Genomic DNA, 26,541 nt, shown 5'->3' with positions numbered 1-26,541 from the left:
CAGAGATGTTTGATCGGGTTCAAGTCTGGGCTCTGGCTGGGCCACTAAAGGACATTCAGAGACTTGTCCCGAAGCCACTCCTGCGTCGTCTTGCCTGTGTGCTTAGGGCCTTTGTCCTGTTGGAAGGTGAACCTTCGCCCCAGTCTGAGGTCCTGAGCGCTCTGGAGCAAGTTTTTATCAAGGATCTCTCTGTACTTTGCTCCGTTCATCTTTCCCTCGATCCTGACTAGTCTCCCAGTCCCTGCCGCTAAAAAACATCCCCACAGCATGATGCTGCCACTACCATGCTTCACCATAGAGATGGTGCCAAGTTTTCTCCAGATGTGACGCTTGGCATTCAGGCCAAAGATTTCAATCTTGGTTTCATCAGACCAGAGAATCTTGTTTCTCATGGTCTGAGAGTCCTTTAGTTGCCTTTTGGCAAACTCCAAGAGGGCTGTCATGTGCCTTTTACTGAGGAGTGGCTTCCATCAGGTCACTACCATAAAGACCTGACAGGTGGAGTGCTGCGGAGATGGTTGTCCTTCTGGAAGGTTCTCCCATCACCACAGAGGAACTCTGGCGCTCATTCAGAGTGACCATTGGGTTCTTGGTCACCTCCTTGACCAAGGCCCTTCTCCCCAGATTCCTCAGTTTGGCTGGGCGGCCAGCTCTAGGAAGAGTCTTGGTGGTTCCAAACTTCTTCCATTTAAGACTGATGGAGGCCAATGTGTTCTTGGAGACCTTAAATGCTGCAGAATTATTTTGGTACCCTTCCCCAGACCTGTGCCTCGACACAATCCTGTCTCAGAGGTCTATGGACAATTCCTTCAACCTCATGGCATGGATTTTGCTCTGACATGCGCTGTCAAATGTGGGACCTTATAAAGACAGATGTGTGTCTTTCCAAATCAAGTCTGATCAATTTTAGAATAAGGCTGTAACGTAACAAAATGTGGAAAAGGTCAATTGGTCTGAATACTTTCCGAATGCGTTGTATGGTGAGCAATATGTTTGGAACATCGAATCGCAATAAAATCACAGTATCGAATCGCATCTCAAATCGCCACCAAAGTATCGAGATAATATCGTATTGTGAGGTCCCTGGCAATTCCCAGCCCTAGCAGAAAGTAGTCAATGAGCCATAAACTAGGAGTTAGGTTAGACTACAACCTTATTAGCTAATGCTGCTATAAGTTGAGAGATAATGTTTAGCCTAATCAATGTATCTTTGTGATTATCCACAGTCACATGTTAATGGTCATTATCTGGCAGTAAAGCTAACCATTGTAGATAACAGCACAACAGTTCTTCTGACAATGCTTTGTCCCTGTTGTATTGTATATTGAATTATTTTTATTATGGATCCCCATTAGCTGCTGCCAAGGCTGCAGCTACTCTTCCTGGGGTCCAGCTAAATGTAGGCAGTTATACAATTTTAAAAACATTACAATACATTCACAACAGATTTCACCACTCATTAAGTTTGTGCCCTCGTGCCCCTACTCTACTACCACATGTCTACAACAGAAAATCCTTGTGTACCTGTGTGTATAGTGCGTATGTTATCGTGTGTGTATGCATGTGTCTGTGCCTATGTTTGTGTTGCTTCACAGTCCCCGCTGTTCCATAAGGTGTATTTTTATCTGTTTTTTAAATGGAAAGTTACTGCTTGCATGAGTTACTTGATATGGAATAGAGTTCCATGTAGTCATGGCTCTATGTAGTACTGTGCGCCTCCCATAGTCTGTTCTGGACTTGGGGACTGTGAAGAAACCTCTGGTGGCATGTCTTGTGAGGTATGCATGGGTTTCGGAGCTGTGTGCCAGTAGTTCAAACAGACAGCTCGGTGCATTCAACATGTCAATACTTCTCACAAATACAAGTAGTGATGAAGTCAATCTCTCCTCCACTTTGAGCCAGGAGAGATTGACATGCATATTATTAATGTTAGCTCTCTGTGTACATCCAAGGGTCAGTCGTGCTGCCATGTTCTGAGCCAATTGCAATTTTCCTAAGTCCCTTTTTGTGGCACCTGACCACACGATTGAGCAGTAGTCCAGGTGCAACAAAACTAGGGCCTGTAGGACCTGCCTTGTTGATAGTGCTGTTAAGAAGGCAGAGTAGCGCTTTATTATGGACAGACTTCTCCCCATCTTAGCTACTGTTGTATCAATATGTTTTGACCAGTTTACAATCCAGGGTTACTCCAAGCAGTTTAGTCACCTCAACTTGCTCAATTTCCACATGATTCATTACAAGATTTAGTTGAGGGTTAGGGTTTAGTAAATGATTTGTCCCAAATACAATGCTTTTAGTTTTTGAAATATTTAGGACTAACTTATTCCTTGCCACCCATTCTGAAACTAACTGTAGCTCTTTCTTAAGTGTTGCAGCCATTTCAGTCGCTGTAGTAGCTGACGTGTATGGTGTTGAGTCATCCATATACATACAGTGGCTTGCGATAGTATTCACCCCCCTTGGCATTTTTCCTATTTTGTTGCCTTACAACCTGGAATTAAAATTGATGTTTGGGGGGTTTGTATCATTTGATTTACGCAACATGCCTACCACTTTGAAGATGCAAAATATGTTTTATTGAGAAACAAACAAGAAATAAGACAAAAAAACTGAAAACTTGAGCGTGCATAACTATTCACCACCTTTTGCAGCAATTACAGCTGCAAGTCTCTCTTGGGGTATGTCTCTCTAAGCTTGGCACATCTAGCCACTGGGATTTTTGCCCATTCTTCAAGGCAAAACTGCTCCAGCTCCTTCAAGTTGGATGGGTTCCGCTGGTGTACAGCAATCTTTAAGTCATACCACAGATTCTCAATTGGATTGATGTCTGGGCCTTGACTAGGTCATTCCAAGACATTTAAAGGTTTCCCCTTAAACCACTCGAGTGTTGCTTTAGCAGTATGCTTAGGGTCATTGTCCTACTGGAAGGTGAACCTCCGTTCCAGTCTTAAATCTCTGGAAGACTGAAACAGGTTTCCTTCAATAATATTCCTGTATTTAGCGGCATCCATCATTCCTTCAATTCAATCATTCCAGTTTCCCAGTCCCTGCCGATGGAAAAACATCCCCACAGGATGGTGTTCTCGGGGTGATGAGAGGTGTTGGGTTTGCGGCAGACATAGCGTTTTCCTTGATGGCCAAAAAGCTCAATTTTAGTCTCATCTGACCAGAGTACCTTTTTCCATATGTTTGGGGAGTCTCCCACATGCCTTTTGGCGAACACCAAACGTGTTTGCTTATTTTTTCTTTAAGCAATGGCTTTTTTCTGTCCACTCTTCCATAAAGCCCAGCTCTGTGGAGTGTACGGCTTAAAGTGGTACTATGGACGGATACTCCAATCTCCGCTGTGGAGCTTTGCAGCTCATTCAGGGTTATCTTTGGTCTCTTTGTTGCCTCTGGTCTGTGAGTTTTGGTGGGCGGCCCTCTCTTGAAAGGTTTGTTGTGGTGACATATTTTTTCCATTTTTTAATAATGGATTTAATGGTGCTCCGTGGGATGTTCAAAGTTTCTGATATTTTTTTTATAACCCAACCCTGATCTGTACTTCTCCACAACTTTGTCCCTGACCTGTTTGGAGAGCTCCTTGGTCTTCATGGTGCCGCTTGCTTGGTGGTGCCATTTGCTTAGTGGTGTTACAGACTGTGGGGCCTTTCAGAACAGGTGTATATATACTGAGATCATGTGACACTTAGATTGCACACAGGAGGACTTTATTTAACTAATTTTGTGACTTCTGAAGGTAATTGGTTGCACCAGATCTTATTTAGGGGCTTCATAGCAAACGCGGTGAATAAATACAGTGGGGAGAACAAGTATTTGATACACTGCCAATTTTGCAGGTTTTCCTACTTACAAAGCATGTAGAGGTCTGTAATTTTTATCATAGGTACACTTCAAGTGTGAGAGACGGAATCTAAAACAAAAATCCAGAAAATCACATTGTATGATTTTTAAGTAATTAATTTGCATTTTATTGCATGACATAAGTATTTGATCACCTACCAACCAGTAAGAATTCCGGCTCTCACAGACCTGTTAGTTTTTCTTTAAGAAGCCCTCCTGTTCTCCACTCATTACCTGTATTAACTGCATCTGTTTGAACTCGTTACCTGTATAAAAGACACCTGTCCACACACTCAATCAAACAGACTCCAACCTCTCCACAATGGCGAAGACCAGAGAGCTGTGTAAGGACATCAGGGATAAAATTGTAGACCTGCACAAGGCTGGGATGGGCTACAGGACAATAGGCAAGCAGCTTGGTGAGAAGGCAACAACTGTTGGCGCAATTATTAGAAAATGGAAGAAGTTCAAGATGACGGTCAATCACCCTCGGTCTGGGGCTCCATGCAAGATCTCACCTCGTGGGGCATCAATGATCATGAGGAAGGTGAGGGATCAGCCCAGAACTACACGGCAGGACCTGGTCAATGACCTGAAGAGAGCTGGGACCTCAGTCTCAAAGAAAACCATTAGTAACACACTACGCCGTCATGGATTAAAATCCTGCAGCGCACGCAAGGTCCCCCTGCTCAAGCCAGCGCATGTCCAGGGCCGTCTGAAGTTTGCCAATGACCATCAGGATGATCCAGAGGAGGAATGGGAGAAGGTCATGTGGTCTGATGAGACAAAAATAGAGCTTTTTGGTCTAAACTCCACTCGCCGTGTTTGGAGGAAGAAGAAGGATGAGTACAACCCCAAGAACACCATCCCAACCGTGAAGGATGGAGGTGGAAACATCATTCTTTGGGGATGTTTTTCTGCAAAGGGGACAGGACGACTGCACCGTATTGAGGGGAGGATGGATGGGGCCATGTATCGCGAGATCTTGGCCAACAACCTCCTTCCCTCATTAAGAGCATTGAAGATGGGTCGTGGCTGGGTCTTCCAGCATGACAACGACCCGAAACACACAGCCAGGGCACCTAAGGAGTGGCTCCGTAAGAAGCATCTCAAGGTCCTGGAGTGGCCTAGCCAGTCTCCAGACCTGAACCTAATAGAAAATCTTTGGAGGGAGCTGAAAGTCCGTATTGCCTGGAGAAGGTCTGTATGGAGGAGTGGGCCAAAATCCCTGCTGCAGTGTGTGCAAACCTGGTCAAGACCTACAGGAAACGTATGATCTCTGCAATTGCAAACAAAGGTTTCTGTACCAAATATTAAGTTCTGCTTTTCTGATGTATCAAATACTTATGTCATGCAATAAAATGCAAATGAAATACTTACAAATCATACAATGTGATTTTCTGGATTTTTGTTTTAGATTCCGTCTCTCACAGTTGAAGTGTACCTATGACAAAAATTACAGACCTCTACATGTTTTGTAAGTAGGAAAACCTGCAAAATCGGCAGTGTATCAAATACTTGTTCTCCCCACTGTATGCACGCACCGCTTTTCCGTAATGTATTTTTAATAAAAAAAAATTTCACTTTACTAATTTGGACTATTTTGTGTATGTCCATTACATGAAATCCAAATGAAAATCCATTTAAATTACAGGTTGTAATGCCACAAAATAGGAAAAACATCCAAGGGAGATGAATACTGTAGACACACTAGCTTTACTCAAAGCCAGTGGCATGTCGTTAGTAAAGATTGAAAAAAGTAAGGGGCCTAGACAGCTGCCCTGGGGAATTCCTGATTCTACCTGGATTATGTTGGAGAAGCTACCATTAATTAACACCCTCTGTGTTCTGTTAGACAGGTAACTCTTTATCCACAATATAGCAGGGGGTGTAAAGCCAAAACAAAGTTTTTCCAGCAGCAGACTATGATCGATAATGTCAAAAGCCACACTGAAGTCTAACAAAACAGCCCCCACAATCTTTTTATCATACATTTCTCTCATCCAGTCATTTGTGGGTTTTTTTACCCCCTTTTTGTCCCCAATTTCGTGATATCCAATTGCTATCTTGTCTCATCGCTGCAACTCCCCAATGGGCTCGGGAGAGGCGAAGGCCTAGTCATGCTTCCTCCGAAACATGGTCCGCCAAACCGCACTTCTTAACACCCGCCCAGAAGCCAGCTGCACCAATGTGTCAGAGGAAACACTGTTCAACTGACGAATGAAGTCAGCCTGCGGGCGCCTGGCCCACCACAAAGAGTCGCTAGAGCATGATGAGCCAAGTAAAGCCCCCCAGCCAAACCCTCCCCTAACCCGGATGAAGCTGGGCCAATTGTGTGCTGCCCTATGGGACTCCCGGTCACATCCGGTTGTGACACAGCCTGGGATCGAACCCGGGTCTGTAGTGACACCTCAAGCACTGCGATGCAGTGCCTTAGACCGCTGCACCAATCGGGAGGCCGGCTTTACTATTCTTAGGTAGCGGAATGACTTTTGCTTCCCTCCAGGCCTGAGGGCACACACTTTCTAGTAGGCTTAAATTGAAGATGTGGCAATTTCATCCGCTCTTATCCTCAGTAATTTTCCATCCAAGTTATCAGACTCTGGTGGCTTGTCATTGTTGACAGACAATAATTTGTTCACCTCTTCCACACTCACTTTATGGAATTCTAAATTAAAATGCTTATATTTCATAATTTGGTCAGATATGCTTGGATGTGTAGTGTCAGCGTTTCTTGCTGGCATGACTCTATTGGCATCACCTGACCAATATAGTCGAGACATTGCTCTCTGTTACCTCACTTAACCTTTTGGAGCAGTGACAGTATGCAGGTATCATCTTGACAAGACTGCGTCGAAGGAGTAATTCAATAACACTTTCACATAGTCCATAGGCCCTAGACCTAGATGTGAAAATTCATAGTTAGGGGCTCTATCCCTGACACAAAACACCTCCCAACTGTTGATACACAGTCACAGAGATCACAGTTATAGATATGGCAGTTTGAGCATCTGCTAGCTGCAGTCTTTAGCCTTAGGGAGCTATGGGTCTAACATTTACATTTTAGTCATTTAGCAGACGCTCTTATCCAGAGCGACTTACAGCTAGTATTTTTATACTGGCCCCCCCCGTGGGAAACGAACCCACAACCCTGGCGTTGCAAATGCCATGCTCTACCAACTGAGCTACACGGCTCGAGGAGTTGCAGTGTAAAGCCGCTGAGAGCAATAGCCTGAGATTAACCGAGGAGAGAACCCCCTCGGCAGGAGGTCCGCTTTATGGCCACAACACCTCACATTCCCTGATCGTTAGCACTTCACAGCCCTCACATCATATCACCACAGCATATGGTGTTGTGTTTTTTCCTGCTTCCTGTGTCAGTGTGTGACTGAGGCATCTTTACAAATGGCCATCCTCAGCAGAGCCACAGGCCATTGGCAATGTATGCCTTGTCTGGAAAGGAAACAAACATCTCTTTTGGGAGTTTGTTATTGTTGTTTAAGTGTCTGAAGTGGATTTGAATGTGTTTAAGGGGTTTTGTGTACTAGAAAGGAGGAACTTAGCCTACATGTGGTTCAGGGCAATTCCATGGTAACGGAATTACACTTAGATTTTTCGCTTTAAATGTATGCCAAACAAAAACCATTGATTTCAAACCATACAACTCTATGCACAAGGACGACTTTGAACAATTTGCACTGAACATGTCATAAAAACACATTTACTGGAAGAACTGTGCAGATGCAAAGTTTGGTAACAGAATTACTGGAAAATCTCCCTTTTTTAATGCGACCATATATTCCAAATTATTCGGAGCAGATATTTAAAGATTGTTAAATATCTGCTCCTAATTAAGATTCAAAGATGTCTGCAGAAAGAATGGGGTGTCAGCTATGACATGACACCTTGAGTTTGAAAAAATATATATTTTAGTTATTGAACTACAGTAGGTGAAGTGGATTTACATTCCGGTAATGGAATTACGGTAACGGAATTACATCATGGGTCAATGATCTGTACTATACAGAAATGCATCATTATGAATATGGATATAATTATATTTATGGTGTTTGTATCCTGAATAGGTACACTAAGGTTAACATATGGAATATCCTTATTTTGCGTATTTGGGTATTATTATACACACTGGCTATTATTGTAATGAGCTCCGCCCTCAAACAAGACCACATTTGGTTGGTCCAGACCAAGCTGAACCAATCATAGACGTCTATGTTTCACAAGTTTGGACATTACAGCACAGCACAGCTGAGCAGAGCAGAGTACAGTAGAGTAAAGTAGATATGTTCACTACAGTACAATACAGTACATTATACTGTACTCTACTCTAGTGTACTGTACTCTACTTTTCTTTACTTTACTAAACTGTACTGTACTCTACTGTACTGTGCTGTCCAAACTTGTGAAATATGGACATCTATGATTTGTTCAGATTTGGTCCGGCCAGGGCGGACTGAGGGCAGACTGACCTGTGTCGGTCAGTGCTCTGTGGGTGAGGATGCTTGTTACAGTAAATGGAAAGAGGGTAGGTAGTAGGTGTCATGGTAGGTGTCAACAAGAGCCAGGAGAGGTGACATTAACTGGAGAGAGAGAGAGAAGAGAGAGAGAGAACGGCAGAGCGTGAGAGAGGGAGAGTGAGAGGGAGGGGATGTACAGACTGTTTTCACAGTCTTGTTTTGACCACCAGACGACAGAAAGAGAAAGAAAACAGTTATGAGCTGAACATAAGAGTATGACAGTGGAGAGGACAGCAGCAGATGACCCAACTGTGGTTTGTGACTACTATGATTTCCCATTGTAGCCAATTCAATTGGAGTAATTCTGTTACTGAATTTTTGGTTATTCCGTTACCGATTTGGGTTTTAATCACTTAATAATTAATAAACAAACTTGATATCAGTAAAGACACTATAACTAATTAGTAGGTCTACCTTTACTTGTTACTTCTGTGAACTTTCATTATCCTCCCCCCTCATGAGGGAGAGAAATTAGAAAATATCTTAAAGATCTGTGTTTTTGGTAATGGAATTACAAGGCACAAGCGATGTTTCTTAAACTTACAGAAGGCAAATAATTTCTCAAACCAGATATAAGTGTTGATATTAGTTGGCAGGGGTCCTTACTTCAACATTATTGTATTTTGATGCATTTTGAACACCTTTTTAAGACTGGCCGCTTCATTAAATAGTAACTGCAAAACACCAGTCTCAAAGTCAACAGTGAAGAGGCGACTCCGGGATGCTGACCTAGGCAGAGTTGCAAAGAAAAAGTCCAGTGTTCTTTTGCCCATCTTAATCTTTTCTTTTTATTGGCCAGTCTGAGATATGGCTTTTTCTTTGCAACTCTGCCTAGGTCAGCATCCCGGAGTCGCCTCTTCAATGTTGACGTTGAGACTGGTGTTTTGCGGGTACTATTTAATGAAGCTGCCAGTTGAGGACCTGTGAGGTGTCTGTTTCTCAAACTAGACACTCTAATGTATTTGTCCTCTTGCTCAGTTGTGCACCGGGGCCTCCCACTCCTCTTTCTATTCTGGTTAGAGCCAGTTTGCGCTGTTCTGTGAAGGGAGTAGTACACAGCGTTGTACGAGATCTTCCGTTTCTTGGCAATTTCTCGCATGGAATAGCCTTCATTTCTCAGAACAAGAATAGACTGATGAGTTTCAGAAGAAAGTTATTTGTTTCTGGCCATTTTGAGCCTGTAATCGAACCCACAATTGCTGATGCTCCAGATACTCAACTAGTCTAAATAAGGCCAGTTTTATTGCTTCTTTAATCAGCACAACAGTTTTCAGCTGTGCTAACATAATTGCAAAAGGGTTTTCTAATGATCAATTAGCCTTTTAAAAAGATAAACTTGGATTAGCAAACACAATGTGCCATTGGAACACAGGACTGATGGTTGCTGATAATGGGCCTCTGTACGCCTATGTAGATATTCCATAAAAATCAGCCGTTTCCAGATACAATAGCCATTTACAACATTAACAATGTCTACACTGTATTTCCGATCAATTTGATGTTATTTTAATGGACAATTTTTTTTATTTTCTTTCGAAAACAAGGACATTTCTAAGTGACCCCAAACTTTTGAACAGTAGTGTATATATACCTTAATACACTTTTTAAAAATACTCTTCGCTTTCATTTGACACCCAATATGACATGCTCCTATGAACTTCACATGTTGGTTCTTATGGGTCCTTTTAGATGGAAATTCCATCCACTAAAATAACAATGGGAAGTATTGTGAAAGAGAATAAGTGTTTGTTCGTCACGTGTTTATGGCAGAGACACTTATGAGGGTGTGAGGCATAGTGTAACTATTCTCTACCTTTCTCTCCACTGTTCTTAGTAGGGAGGGACATCAACTGGTAGGGAGGGAGATAGGTTAGTTGTACAATACTTACCTCCACTTTCAACACACTACTACTGTACGTAGGACTTGCACGAGCCAAACAGGGGTTACTGCTTGGTGTTATTCATAGGTGTGTTTGTTCATGGGTTCATTCATATGGGTTCATATGGGGCTTTTTGATATTTCTGTCACATTTTCAAGTGTCTCCATCTGTTACTATGTATTGTGACATTTAGGATATTCTCCTTCACATGCACACAATGGGGCTGTCATTTTCAGTTGGATCTTATTTTTCACAATGTGCCTTCCCTTCAACAGAACATACACATAAAAACATTGGCTGACGACATGGTAAGGCGTCCTATTTTCATTTCTTTGTTAATTTTGTTTTGCATCATCATCTTCTCTTTGTGTCATGGCTGCACAGGAAGTTGAATTGAAATCTGTGGATGGATCAATGGAACTAGAGTGACACAGTGCCCTCTGTTAACCAAGTAGTGTTCCTGTATTATTGTCATTTCTGTATTTTATGGTTATTTTATGTGCCCAAATTATAACGTAATTTAATATGAAAAAAGTTTAGATGAACTTCCAATTTTTTTGATGAATGCCTAGCCTAATCAGTCAAATATCAGCCCAACAGTATTCTGAATCGGTTATGATAGGCGTATATTTGTATTTGTTACACATTATTCCTCTTAATAGTTTGTTAACAAAGAACAAGTGCACTCTATTTGGGTCAAACACTGGTGCTGTTTCAATGGATTGAACATCCTTGGTTTGACTTTAACTGGTCCTTCCACAATGATTTCAGTATAGATTAAGGTGTGCTATCATTAATCAAATGTTGTCTTAATTTATTTGTCTTACTCTATTTCATATGTATGTTCATTCATTCATTCCACACAAGCATGACCCCTAAACCCATATAGCTATTACCACTGACGACTAACTAACAGCGACTGGTGCATGGACTTACATTCTTCTGATTGAAACAAAGGTGTGTGCTGCTGGCAGCATCTCGTTTGATCTCGGTCTGTCTTCTGTCATCGGACCTGAATACATATGAGGTGCGCTTGATTTAGCGCTTGCAGTTTGCACTTTTGGGACTATTCAATTTGTTCCATTTCACCAGGCAAACTAAATCAAGCACAGCTCAGGTAAATGTATTTCTACTTATGCGATTGACTTCGTTCTGTCACATTACACTTACAGTACATTCGTTCTTAATCGGTGTAGCTAGACTAGCTGAATACTGTCTGTGAGGAGAGTATCTTTCTAAAGCATATGTACTTAAGTTATACAGACTCCCATAATAGTCTGTGATTTTGAACAATCCTAATCTACAGGGTTAATGGTAAGTGTGAAGGTAAGTAAAATCTATGATGTCGCTGTATTTTACAGTGTACCATTTTATTATGTACCACGTTTTCATTCAGATACATATGAACTGTACAGATGAATAAATCAAAGTCAGTTTGAAATAGAGCAAGCAATGTTACCCATTGTTCAAGCACATATATCATTTAATCTAACAGAAAAGATGAATGACAAAACAGAAAATGAACACACATTATCAGTCTTTCCCTTGTCACAGGCAACACCCTTTACTTAAGCTGGCCTGTGGTACCATCCCAACCTGTAATTGAGCCCAGCTGATGCTCGTTTAAAGGTTGGGAAGGAGCTGGAAAGACATGGCAAGAAAGGCATATGACCGTATCACACAACCCTACAGTATGTAAGCATTCAGAAAGCCTAAAGCCTAAGGAAATATTCCTAGTTAAATACTGTATGTCATAACACTTACCATACACACTTTGGTAACGCCACCCTCTCTTTCCCCTTCAGCGTGACCGGATCACCAGTTTCCGGAAGACTGGGAATAAGAAGGACAAGCCCCTGATCCAGCACTCCACAGATCCCCTGTCCATTCAGGTAGAGATGCCCATGCCCCAGCCTCTCTTCGACGACCGCTCCATGAACCTCTCCGAGAAGGAGATCAACGCCCTCTTTGAGAAGATGATGGTAAGTGATACTGTAACTCCTTTTGAACCAAGTGTATATAGCCACCATTATCCACAGTGCTCCCCTATAAGAATGTATGTAGAGTCCCTGTGCCAACATGTTTTCAGCACATTTATTTCCCTGACTGATCAAAACTCCTTTTCTCATGCTCTCTCTTGTCTCTCTGCAGCAGACATATAGTGAGCCATATGTTTGGAACATCAAATCGCAATAAAATTGCAGTATCTAATCGCAATACATATAGAATCGTGAGAATTGCAATCCATATCATATCGGCACCTAAGTATTGGCACCTATTGAATTGTGAGGTCCCTGGCAGTATACACTGAGTTGACAAAACATTTAGAACACCTTCCTAGTATTGAGTTGCACCTCAGAATATGGACTCTACAAGGTGTCGAAAGCATTCCACAGGGATGCTGGCCCTTGTTGACTCCAATGCTTCCCACAGTTGTCAAGTTGGCTGGATGTCCTTAGGGTGGTGGACCATTCTTGATACGCACCGGAAACTGTTGAGCATGAAAAACTTAGCAGTGTTGCAGTTCTTGACACAAACCAGTGCGCCTGGCACCTACTACTATACCCCGTTCAAAGGCACTTAAATATTTTGTCTTGCCCATTCACCCTCTGAATGGCACACATACACAATCCATGTCTCAATTGTCTTGAGGTTTAGAAATCCTTCTTTAATCTGTCTCCTCCCCTTCATCTACACTGATTGAAGTGGATTGAACAAGTGACATCAAAAAGGGATCATGGCTTTCACCTGGATTCACCTGGTCAGTCTATGTCATGGAAAGAGCAGGTGTTCATAATGTTTTATACACTCAGTGTACACAACCAGTCAAAAGTTTTAGAACACCTACTCATTCAAGGGTTTTTCTTTATTTTACATTGTAGAATAATAGTGAAGACATCAAAACTATGAAATAACACATATGGAATCATGTAGTAACCAAAAAAGTGTTAAACAAATCAAAATATATTTTATATATTTGAGATTCTTCAAATAGCCACCGTTTGCCTTGATGACAGCTTGCAAATGAATTACTTAAAAATCATACAATGTGATATTCTGGATTTTGGTTTTAGATTCCGTCTCTCACAGTTGAAGTGTACCTATGATAAAAATTACAGACCTCTACATGCTTTCTAAGTAGGAAGACCTGCAAAATCGGCAGTGTATCAAATACTTGTTCTCCCCACTGTATAAATGTATCTATATCCACAGTAAAACAAGTCCTATATCGACATAACCTGAAAGACCGCTCAGCAAGGAAGAAGCCACTGCTCCAAAACCGCCATAAAAAAGCCGGACTACGGTTTGTAACTGCACATGGTGACAAAGATCGTACTTTTTGGAGAAATGTCCTCTGGTCTGATGAAATGAAAATATAACTTTTTGGCCATAATGACCATAGTTATGTTTTGGGGAAAAGGGGGGACGCTTGCAAGCCGAAGAACACCATCCCAACCGTGAAGCATGGGGGTGGCAGCATCATGCTGTGGGGGTGCTTTTTGGTGCACTTCACAAAATAGATGGCATCATGAGGAAGGAAAATTATGTGGATATATTGAAGCAACATCTCAAGACATCAGTCAGGAAGTTAAAGCTTGGTCGTAGAATTCTGTGGTAGCCATGCTGGATAAGTGTGCCTTGAATTCTAAATAAATCACAGACAGTGTCACCAGCAAAGCACCCCCACACCATAACACCTCCTCCTCCGTGCTTTACGGTGGGAAATACACATGCGGAGATCATCCAATCACCCACACCACGTCTCACAAAGACACGGCGGTTGGAAACAAAAATCTCAAATTTGTACTCCAGACCGAAGGACAAATTTCCACCGGTCTAATGTCCATTGCTCGTGTTTCTTGGCTCAAGCAAGTCTCTTCTTCTTATTGGTGTCCTTTAGTAGTGGTTTCTTTGCAGCAATTCAACCATGAAGGCCTGATTCACACAGTCTTCTCTGAACAGTTGATGTTGAGATGTGTCTGTTACTTGAACTCTGTGAAGCATTTATTTGGGCTGCAATTTCTGAGGCTGCTAACTCTAATGAACATATCCTCTGCAGCAGAGGTAACTCTGGGTCTTCCATTCCTGTGGTGGTCCTCATGAAAGCCAGTTTCATCATAGCGCTTGATGGTTTTTGAGACTGCACTTGAAGAAACTTTCAATGTTCTTGAAATTGTCCATATTGACTGACCTTCATGTCTTAAAGTAATGACGGACTGTCGTTTGTCTTTGCTTATTTGAGCTGTTCTTTCCATAATATGGACTTGGTCTTTTAGCAAATAGGGCTATCTTCTGTATACCCCCCTACCTTGTCACAACACAACTGATTGGTTCAAACGCATTAAGAAGGAAATAAATTCCACAAATTAACTTTTAAGAAGGCACACCTGTTAATTGAAATGCATTCCAGGCGCACCTCATGAAGCTGGTTGAGAGAATGCCAAGAGTATGCAAAGCTGTCATCAAGGCAAAGGGTGGCTATTTGAAGATTTTGTTTAAGACTTTTTTGCTTACTACATGATTCCATATGTGTTATTTCATAGTTTTGACGTCTTCACTATTATTCTATAATGTAGAAAATAGTACAAATAAAGAAAAACCCTTGAATGAGTAGGTGTTCTAAAACTTTTGACTGGCATTGTATGTGTACTATAGGATTACTATTGCTCCTCGGTCCACCTTCCACCCCTACTTGTCTTGAACCATAGAGATGTAATGGGTAGAATGGACATGGTTACTGCTTCTATGTCTACAACTCCCTGTGGGTCCATTTTAGTACTAGCTACCCATCACATTGTTATTTTACTGTTCACCAGAGAGTCTCTGATCTTTCGGTGGATCTCTGGTCTCCACTGGTTGTCATCGTAATGATATCATTAGATGTGATGTGTTGATAGCTTGCTGTGGCACATTCAAACATCTTTTGCCAAAGAAATTTAGCAGTTTTGTTTTCTATAGCCCTCTATATTCACATCATGTCAATGTGGGTGCTTTTGTGTCTCAAACTATGCACTACTCTTCTCTTCTTTGTAATCTGCAGGCAGGGAGCTCTGCTCAGGCTAAGCCTCTACAGAACAGTACTTACCTGGTTCGCTGCGCAGAGCCGAGTCACAGCTCTGAAATCACGCTGACGCTTAGCATAGAGAGCATATAGATCAAAGAGAGAGACAGCAGTGAGTGTATCAGTGTAACCCTGTCGTTACTTCTCACTTAACTCGGTAACTAAAATCAAAATCAAATCAAATCACATTTTATTTATCACATACACATGTTAGCAGATGTTATTGCGGGTGTAGTGAAATGCTTGTGTTTCTATCTCCAACAGTGTAGTATATCTAACAATTCACAAGAATACACACAATACACACAACCTAAAAGTTAAATAATGGAATTAAGGAATATATCAATATATAAAAAATATTAGGATGAGCAATGTCGAAGTGGCATAGACTAAAATACAGTAGAATAGAATGCAATATATCAGTATGTAAACATTATTAGAGTGACTAGTGTTCCATTATTAACGTGGCCAGTGATTTGAAGTCTATGTATATGGGGCAGCAGCTTCTAAGGTGCAGGGTACGTAATCGGGTGGAAGCCTTCTTGTGATGTCTATTTGATGGCCTGATGGCCTTGAGATAGAAGCTGTTTTTCAGTCTCTCGGTCCCAGCTTTGATGCAGCTGTACTGACTCGCGTTCTGGATGATAGAAAAAAGCCATTGCTTAAAGAAAAAAATAAGCAACCACGTTTGGTGTTCGCCAAAAGACATGTGGGAGACTCCCCAAACATATGGAAGAAGGTACTCTGGTCAGGTGAGACTAAAATTAAGCTTTTTGGCCATCAAGGAAAACGCTATGTCTGGCGCAAACCCAACACCTCTCATCACCCTGAGAACACCATCCCCACAGTGAAGCATGGTGGTGGCAGCATCATCCTGTGGGGATATTTTTCATCGGCAGGGACTGGGAAACTGGTCAGAATTGAAGGAATGATGGATGGCGCTAAATACAGGGAAATTCTTGAAGGAAACCTGTTTCAGTCTTCCAGAGATTTGAGACTGGGTGGGAGGTTGACCTTCCAGCAGTACAATGACATTTACATTTTACATTTAAGTCATTTAGCAGACGCTCTTATCCAGAGCGACTTACAAATTGGTGCATTCAACTTAGGATAGCCAGTGGGACAACCACCACTGGGGGAGGGGGGGTTGTAGAAGGATTACTGTTATACTATTCCAGGTATTCCTTAAAGAGGTAGGGTTTCAAGTGTCTCCGGAAGGTGGTCAGTGACTCCGCTGTCCTGGCGTCATGGGGGAGCTTGTTCCACCATTGGGGTGCCAGAGCAGCGAATAGCTTTGACTGGGCTGTGCGGGAACTGTGCTTCCGTAGAGGTAGGGGGCCTAGCAGGCCAGAGGTGGATGAACGTAGTGCCCTCGTTTGGGTGTAGGGTCTGATCAGAGCCTGAAGGTAAGGAGGTGCCGTTCCCCTCACAGCTCCGTAGGCAAGCACCATGGATTTGTAGTAGATGCGAGCTTCAATGACCCTAAGCATACTGCTAAAGCAACACTCGAGTGGTTTAAGGGGAAACATTTAAATGTATTGGAATGGCCTAGTCAAAGCCCAGACCTCAATCCAACTGATAATCTGTGGTATGACCTAAAGATTGCTGTACACCAGCGGAACCCATCCAACTTGAAGGTGCTGGAGCAGTTTTGCCTTGAAGAATGGGCAAAAATCCCAGTGGCTAGATGTGCCAAGCTTATAGAGACATACCCCAAGAGACTTGCAGCTGTAATTGCTGCAAAAGGTATTGACTTTGTGGGGGTGAATAGTCATGCATGCTCAAGTTTTTTGTTTTTTTGTCTTATTTCTTGTTTGTTTAACAATACAAATTATGTTGCATCTTTAAAGTGGTAGGCATGTTGTCTAAATCAAATGATACAAACCACCAAAAAATCAATTTTAATTACAGGTTGTAAGTCAACAAAATAGGAAAAATGCCAAGGTGGGTGAATACTTTCGCAAGCCACTGTACACATCACTGGTAACTACTAGACAACCATAAAATAGCGAGGGTGATACAAAGAGTTTGGTTACTGTGTTACTACTTCCTGTTATCAGTAAAGATGCCCTATAAATGCCTCTCTGATATCCGGTGATATTCAGTAGAAAATGGTGTAACACTTGTATGGCTTTAACATGATGGTCGAGCTCCTCCCTTTCTAGCATAGTGTGCTAATAAACCGTTAATTCGTATCAGTTAAACCTGTTGTCGTGTGTCTTCCACGTCTCCGTTGAGTGTGAGTAACAGTTTATATCCAAGTAAGAAGAAGTCAAGCCTTTAGCTTGCCAGTCCAGCAGGCTGTGAATCTTCATCATTGAGGAGAGAAGATTACTCCACTAATAACAAGTAACAGCCTACATTATAAAACGATATCTGAATTCGAAATAATTGTAACTTCTAATTACTGTGCAGTTACATGTAATTATACTAAGACATGACATGCAACTTACATGGTGTCCTATCGTTGCAAGGTGTGAGCCCACATTTAAATGTAGGCAAGGGTAGCTGTGGTCCCACATACACATCCAAGGTGGGACATGGTCTTAGTAGGAGGTTGATGTGTTGGTCAATGAGCATTCCCATGGAACTCTCTGTTTAAAGCTCAATATTGCCCCCTTGTGGGGTTTTGCTTGACTTGATTAAGGGAGAGGAAAAGGATGCATGACCTTTCCCCATCTTTACGGTTTGTTCGCCTTGTTGTTAGACTTGTCTTGCTTGCCAGACTCATAGGTATTAGCTACCTTGGACCTTTAATAACCCATAGGTTATGTAAAATTAATTACTTTATGGATGAACACATTGGAAGATTTTCAATATGGATATACTGGAAGTCCTCGCCTTTCCCCTTGTTGATGACAGACTTTGTTGAATGTTGAATTTTAAGTTCAACTCGTACCCATCTCCAAGGTCAAACCTCCTTTGCAACCCCTGCTTTTTACTCCATAGAAATTGGCTCCGGCTTGCTTTCTGTCTATAATGCCAGATTGAAAATTTAACAAAAAGCTTTCAGCCCATCTCTTTGAAGCGCAATGCTAAATTACCCAGGCTTCATTGCATAGGCCTCTGTGTGTGTATGTGTCACTCTGTGTCCCTTTTTTCATACAATGGTTATTGTTGCGGGAGCCAAAGTGATACTGCTTATCATCTTTTTTTTCATCACGATCGCTCTGTTCTTTTTTGGCATCAGCGCGCCTCATCCACTGTCACTCAGCTCATCTCTCAATTACTGTGTTTGTGCTCACCACGCTGTAACATTAAAGCTTCCATTTGCTCTGTGACAGGAAAGGCATGTTTCTCAGCAGCTGAAAATGTGTTGCGCCGAGACCCTTCACTGAAAGCTTAATTACAGTAATGAAAGTATTACCTTTACGTGCTTTTGAAGCCGCCAGCACCAACATGCCCCTATCTATAGATTGCGGAGCATTTTCATAGCTAAAGTACCACCAGCAGTCTATGTTGAAATTATAAGATATGACACTTTATGTGTATTAGCTTGAATTGGAGTAGCTAAATTAAGTCAAATGATATTCAAACTGCATAATCTTAGTCTCAATACATAGGTACTCAATACAGAGGGTTTGCTGCTGCTTGTTCTCTGTGTATCTCCTCGTATCCACCTGCTCTTATTGATCGATAACATGGCGTGCACTGCTGCTTTAAAGCACTCTAGTTCCAAATGAGGGTGTTAGTGTGTTGACCACTAGGACAAATCCAAATGTGTTATTCCTTCAGCATGTAGTCTGCATGTTTCCCTGTAAAAAACAACAACTCAGAGCTAGAGTAGCCTGTAATACTGCCAGGTCATTAAAAGGTTCTGGTAAGAAGAGCAGCACTGGGTTGGTAGATATGTACAAATGAGCTCCTCCCGGCCTGTTAAGAAACCACTGGAGGAGTGTTAGTGTAGGGTGTAGTGTTAGTGTAACAGTAGTGGCAGTGTGTACTGTAGGGTGTCATGTTTGTGTTAGTAGTGGTAGTGTGTACTGTAGGGTGTAGTGTTAGTGTAACAGTAGTGGCAGTGTGTACTGTAGGGTGTCGTGTTTGTGTTTGTGTTAGTGTTAGTAGTGGTGGTGTTACGGTAGTGTGTAGTGTTCCTGGAAGTGGTAGCGTTGAGTGTTAGTGTTTGTGCTAGTGCTAATGTTAGTGTTACAGTATTGTTCATGTTAAACCAGTAGCTGCTGCCTGCCTGAGAGCCACATTACAGCTGCTGTGGCTTCCACTCTGCCACAAGGAGAGTGTGTGTTGTCTTATGCGGCGTCCTTGGGTTCTCTAGATGTGCACAGCTGGACCCCGTAGTTGGAGCCCCTGATATAAATTCACAGCAGTAAATCCTCTGAAATCTCCCATTGGAGGGAGCGGAGCGTCTTTGGCGAGGAGGAGGGCGCGGTGGCAGAATTCTTAATGTGGGACGTCGTGCTGGGAAAACAGCGAGCCACGATGCGACACACACGTTTACATCCTCATTTAGCCAGCGGCAAACCCCCCTCTTTATGAATCTGTACCCTTCCCCATCATCTCCATCGCCCCGTCTACCATTAATATTCAGACACATTTATCCTGTACAAGGGTATGACTAGAAGGGAGAGGGAAGGGGTTGTAATGTCCGGCGAGGACGTGCCAGGACGGACGAATGGACAGACGGACGGGTCACTCTTTGTCTTGTCTAGACCGTGCCCTCCGGACCACACGTCTGTCTATGTGTGAACTTTGTTATTGGAACGACCGTCTCTCGCCTGGCCGACCACTGCGAAGCACATTATATGCAGACAAACAGTGAGGGGGATGAGCCATAGGCAGCAGCATTAGGGCTGGGAATAACCAGGGACCTCACAGTATGATATTATCACTATACTTAGGTGCCGATATGATATGTATTGCGATTCTCACAATTCTTATGATTCTACATGTATTGCGATTCGATACAGCGATTTTATTGCGATTTGATGTTCCAAACATATGGCTCACTATATGTCTGCTGCAGAGAGACAAGAGAGAGCATGAGAAAATTGTTTTGATCAGTCAGGGAAATAAAAGTGCTGAAAACAGGTTGGCTCACTACTTAAAGATGGAGAACAAGCTATAGGATGAAAAATACTGGAGTTTTGGCTCCGGTACAGCCGACTAACACTAGCTAATGCTACCTACAGTAGCAAAAAAATAAAACAATCGATATAATATCATCCCAAAATAATATTGCAATATGTAACTGTATCTATTTAAAAAAAAAATACCCATCACTAAGCAGCATCACACATGCGTACAGATATTATGCTCATTTGTCAAACCACTCTTCTACATGTTGGCACAGAATGTTCCAAGGGATGCTTCTCAAATGGCACCCTATCACACTCTGTTATACAGCAGAGTGGATATCATATAAACCTGTCTGTATTGTGGATGATCATTTCCATTCTGTATCCCAAATGGCACCCTATTCTGTATATGGTGTACTACTTTTGACCAGGGCCAATTGATACATCATACTCCATCCTCACTCTTCTGTTTCCAGGGGTAGTTATTACTGTCACTACCTGTGGGCTTGTCGACATTACCTCCTATTGCTATGGGTCTCTGTTATATTGCCTCTCTGTCATATTCCAGCTATTCTAGAGAGAGAATACCTGGAATTGACTTATAATCTGTGAACTCTTGCCATCAACATGCCTCCACCTGCTGTTGTAGTTTTTAGATTTATGAGCTCTTTATGATTCGTATCTACAGCTTTGGCTGGGAATACGTCCAAAAGATGATGCTCCCTCCTAGTGGTCACTGACTACTACAGAGAGAGATAGAGTTGGTGTGTGTGTGAGAGAGAGAGCGAGAGACTGAGAGAGACTGAGTGAGCGAAAGTGACCATTACAGAGTGCTGTGCTGATGAGGCTAGTTTGAGCCTTTATATGCCTCATTGCCAGGAGCAGCATTCTCCGTAATAACAGCCTCTGTGATCCTCCATTGCAGTTACACTTTCTCTGTCTGCACAAGACGGGCACTTAAACCACAGAGGAGGAGAGCCAAGATGTGCCGCTAAACTCCATGAATTAAACAATGTTTTCTCTCCTCCTCCTCAACATACTTCTCTCGTACTGGATCTTTTCAACAGATATGGCGGCACCACATTCATCCCTGGCAACGGAAGCCAATGGAAGCCCCAAGCTGTGTTCATAGGCAGCACATCTCTCCACATCGCTTTGTGATTTCTGGCGTATCCAAGGCAGTTATTTTCTCTGACGCCTCCGAGTCTCACGTTGTTTCCCACAGTAGTGGCTCTGAATGCTGAATCAGGCCACACAGGGTTGAGGCCCAGTCCGTTTGGCTGTTAGGCCAGCCAAGCAGAGGTGGACAGAACCGTCAGGCAACATGAAAGAACACACACATGCGTGCACACAGACACACGCCTCCACCACCGTCAGATAAGTCCAGACACAGTCATGTGTTTGTAGGGTGCCTGTGTAAACGTTTCAATTACCTGAGTCTGCTGCCAGGGATATGTTGGGATTCTTCCATGTGGACCTGCGAGAATATAACTAATAATAGTATAATTAATCATTTTTGGGTGGCAGAACACAGAGGCCTCTCTCTCGCTTCCAGTTGGCCCTGACGAGTACCCCTCAGGCCCCCATCCCCCAATTTATTCTCTGCTCCACGTTTTGCCTCGTTTATTGAATGCCAATTAACCGGCCAAATTAGCAGAGTTCAGAGATTAATTAAAAAGCCTTCCGTTCCCGCCATTAGAAAACAGCCAAAAGTTTCCCGCCATGAGTGCGCCCCAACCAGCATGTTAGCTAGTGGTTTTCCAACTTGGTGTATTTATTGGGAGGAAATGTAGAGGGAGGAGGTGGTGGAGGAGGAGGAGGACATTGGTCATGATACCCTTAATGGAAATACCCATGATGCTGTACCTAGTGTCTTTCAACAGCCACATACTATACTGTTCCAGTCAGTAGCCTACAAACTGAACTGAAGGAATGGGAATGTAAATCTCTTCACCAAATGTTAGATCATACAGTGAACATATAGGTAACATAAAGTTGATTTATCTATGGCTGTGTCCCAAAATGGCACCCTATTTCCTTCATAGTGCACTACTTTTGACAAGGGTCCATAGGGTTCTGGTCAAAAGTAGTGCACTATATAGGTAGGTAATATGGTGCCATTTAGGACGAGACCTATCTCGATGTTACATTCTAGGCTATACATCCAACACCACCACCATACAGCAAAAGAAGCTCCACCAAATCACTGTGTACAGAACGTCGGCAAACAAAAGAAAAATGCACAATACCTTTTTCTCCCACTAGATGGCAGCATGGTTTCACAGCGGCTCCACTCAGCCACATGACTTCAGCCGTGTGTTTTTCTGTGCCATTCAGTCCATACCTTTGTCTGAGAGTGCTCTGAATAAACCTCATCCCATCCTCCTACTATCCTCATCATCATGTCATTCCCCTGCTTTTAGTGCTCTTCCCTCCCTCCCTCCCTCCCTCACTCCTTGCGTACCTCCCTCAACCCCCTCATCTCTTTGACAAGAAAGGGCCTTTTTGTGATACAGAATAAAAAGTAGAATGTATGCTGAAGATAATAGCTAAAGAGACATGGGCCATTGTCCATCCAGGCACTGTTGTATGATAGTGTTGTATGGTAATCAACCTTACCCTTCCACTATACAGGCAGTGTTGTATGATATCCACTCTGCTGTATAACAGTCTCTCGAAGCATCATACTTCGGCCTCACTTCTGTTTCCAGGGGTAGTTATTAATGTCACTAGCTGTGGGATTGTCTTCATTACCTCCTGTTGCTATGCCTGTCTGTCACATTGCCTATAAAGAGAGAGAGAGAGGGACTGTACCCTCAACTGTAGTACAGAATCTGGACATAAAGTGCTATAACGGTTTACCTCACCCAAGAGTGACCTTTTCCTAGTGTAACATACCCTTGTTTAGTGTATGTGGGAGAATAATTGACTGTTTCCATTTGAGTAAAGAGTGTTGACTTCCTTTAAGTGCAGTTGGTAGAGTCTTAATGGATTTAAAATGACCATAATTGATGTAGTAGTCATCTGTCATCACTTTCTCTTTTTGTTTCCTCAGGAGGACATGAACCTGAACGAGGAGCGTAAAGCCCCCCTGCGTGGGAAGGACCTGAGTACCAAGCGAGAGATGGTTGTCCAGTACATATCCACCACCGCCAAATCTGTAAGTCCTTTTTGTAAAGCAATGGGCTTCCTGTATTATATCTGTAATGCAACCAATGGGCTTTCTAAGCTACTCTCACCCAGTGTAGTAGTAGTAAGTGGGCTGAAAGATATGACGTTCTACTCTACCAAGACACTACAGAATAATGATCTTAACCTTATCTACTTTCTTTCTGTGTCTCTCCACCACTCATTCACACTCTCACTCCGTCTGTCTCCTTTCTCGAGCCCCCAATCTCTGATTACCTCCTCCATTACATTTTTTTCAACCTTTTTTTCCCAGAGTGCTTATCAAACCGCTTTTGTTGTAGCTCAAGCCGTAACTCTCAGTTGCTTTATATTGGGGAAGGAACAAGTTTACATTTGAATTTGGAACGCATTGCCTGTCCCGGTGGGGAGTAATCTTGAAACATTACACTTTCAACAATCTAAACCAATAACATTTTAAGGGGGGTAATCCCAGGGTTATAAGGTGAATTCACTTTATGAAGTTTAAGGGTAGACTCACATACAGTGAGGGATAAAAGTATTTGATCCCCTGCTGATTTTGTAAGTTTGCCCACTGACAAAGAAATTATCAGTCTATAATTTTAATGGTAGGTTTAGTGAACAGTGAGAGACAGAATAACAACAAAGAAATCTAGAAAAACGCATGTCAAAAATGTTATAAATTGATTTGCATTTTAATGAGGGAAATAAGTATTTGACCCCCTCTCAATCAGAAAGATTTCTGGCTCCCAGGTGTCTTTTATACAGGTAACGAGCTGAGATTAGGAGCACACTCTTAAAGGAGTGCTCCTAATCTTAGCTTGTTACCTGTATAAAAGACACCTGTCCACAGAAGCAATCAATCAGATTCCAAACTCTCCACCATGGCCAAGACCAAAGAGTTCTCCAAGGATGTCAGGGACAAGATTGTAGACCTACACAAGGCTGGAATGGGCTACATGACCATCACCAAGCAGCTTGGTGAGAAGGTGACAACAGTTGGTGCGATTATTCGCAAATGGAAGAAACACAAAAGAACTATCAATCTCCCTCGGCCTGGGGCTCCATGCAAGATCTCACCTCGTGGAGTTGCAATGATCATGAGAACGGTGAGGAATTAGCCCAGAACTACACGGGAGGATCTTGTCAATGATCTCAAGGCAGCTGGGACCATAGTAACCAAGAAAACAATTGGTAACACACTACGCCGTGAAGGACTGAAATACTGCAGTGCCCGCAAGGTCCCCCTGCTCAAGAAAGCACATATACAGGCCCATCTGAAGTTTGCCAATGAACATCTGAATGATTCAGCGGAGAACTGGGTGGAAGTGTTGTGGTCAGATTAGACCAAAATGGAGCTCTTTGGCATCAACTCAACTCGCCGTGTTTGGAGGAGGAGGAATGCTGTCTATGACCCCAAGAACACCATCCCCACCGTCAAATATGGAGGTGGAAATATTATGCTTTGGGGGTGTTTTTCTGCTAAGGGGACAGGACAACTTCACCGCATCAAAGGGACGATGGACGGGGCCATGTACCGTCAAATCTTGGGTGAGAACCTCCTTCCCTCAGCCAGGGCATTGAAAATGGGTCGTGAATGGGTATTCCAGCATGACAATGACCCAAAACACACGGCCAAGGCAACAAAGGAGTGGCTCAAGAAGAAGCATATTAAGGTCCTGGAGTGGCCTAGCCAGTCTCCAGACCTTAATCCCATAGATAATTATTGGAGGCAGCTGAAGGTTCGAGTTGCCAAACGTCAGCCTCGAAACCTTAATGACTTGGAGAAGATCTGCAAAGAGGAGTGGGACAAAATCCCTCCTGAGATGTGTGCAAACCTGGTGGCCAACTACAAGAAATGTCTGACCTCTGTGATTGCCAACAAGGGTTTTGCCACCAAGTACTAAGTCATGTTTTGCAGAGGGGTCAAATGCTTATTTCCCTCATTAAAATACAAATCAATTTATAACATTTTTGACATGCGTTTTTCAGGGATTTTTTGTTGTTATTCTGTCTCTCACTGTTCAAATAAACCTACCAATAAAATTATAGACTGATCATGTCTTTGTCAGTGGGCAAACGTACAAATTCAGCAGGGGATCAAATACTTTTTTCCCTCACTGTATACTAATAGACTCCCATCAACACAAATGGAAAAGTGATTTTTTTCTCCTGTCTAAGTCACTCGCCGGCCTTTGACATGATCATTTATTACCCCTCTCATTGTTATGGTAATTAACTGGCATTATTAATAATGATGATGATGCTCAGAGATGATTGAATTCTTCACAGGGCCCATTATGCTTTGTGAGCACTGCTATATTATTCAAATGAACAGTATCCTCTGTCTGGGTGAAAGGGAGTAGGACTCGGCTGTCTTTCAGCGTCCTCTCTACCCCTCACATTCTATAGGCCCTGAAGGTGGGATCCCATTGGATGGATTTCAGAATAGAATATAGAGACAGACACATGCGTGTACACACTTTCACACACACACACACACTTTCACACACACACACACACACACACACACACACACACACACACACACACACACACACACACACACACACACACACACACACACACACACCGACCTACACCACTATGACAGGGTAGGAGAGCTTAGCCGTCCAGGGGACAGATCTGTTTCTGTGTGATAAGTGCCTGTCTGCATCATGGCAGAGCAAATCCCCTTCCCCTGTTAGAAACCCAAACCAGCCATAAATAAGGAAGACATAGGATTACCCTGGCCAATTAGACTCCTGTAGGTGAAGAGTATGGGGTAGGCTAGGCTATGTCCCAAATGGCACCCTTTGCCATATCTAGTGCTCTAGTTTTCACAAGAGGCCTATGGGCCGTGGTCAAAAGTAGTGCACTATATAAGGAATAGGGTTGCCATTTGGGATGAATATGTTTCGGTGAGCGCAGTGTGATTGGGTGTCTTTTCAAGGATGGTTTTTGTTCATATTTGAAAGACTAAGGCAGATTAAAAAAAACATTATTTTTTATTGATTTAACTACTTGCTCACTACTAATAA

General features: G+C 42.6%; 1 protein-coding gene across 1 annotated transcript in view; it reads left to right on the top strand.

Moving 5' to 3' along the window:
- Positions 1-26,541, top strand: part of diaph2 (diaphanous-related formin 2) — a 643,868-nt gene that overhangs the window by 24,602 nt on the left and 592,725 nt on the right. The window contains exons 3-5 of the mRNA XM_084147077.1: positions 10,534-10,566; positions 12,064-12,240; positions 23,409-23,513. Of these exons, the coding sequence (XP_084003203.1) occupies positions 10,534-10,566; positions 12,064-12,240; positions 23,409-23,513 (315 nt within the window). The remainder of the gene's footprint in view (positions 1-10,533; positions 10,567-12,063; positions 12,241-23,408; positions 23,514-26,541) is intronic.

This window comes from Coregonus lavaretus (genome assembly GCF_964263955.1).
Source record: "Coregonus lavaretus genome assembly, chromosome: 29".
NCBI lineage: Eukaryota > Metazoa > Chordata > Actinopteri > Salmoniformes > Salmonidae > Coregonus > Coregonus lavaretus.
Note: the sequence above shows the minus strand (reverse complement) of the source record. Positions and strands in the feature narration are given on the sequence as shown.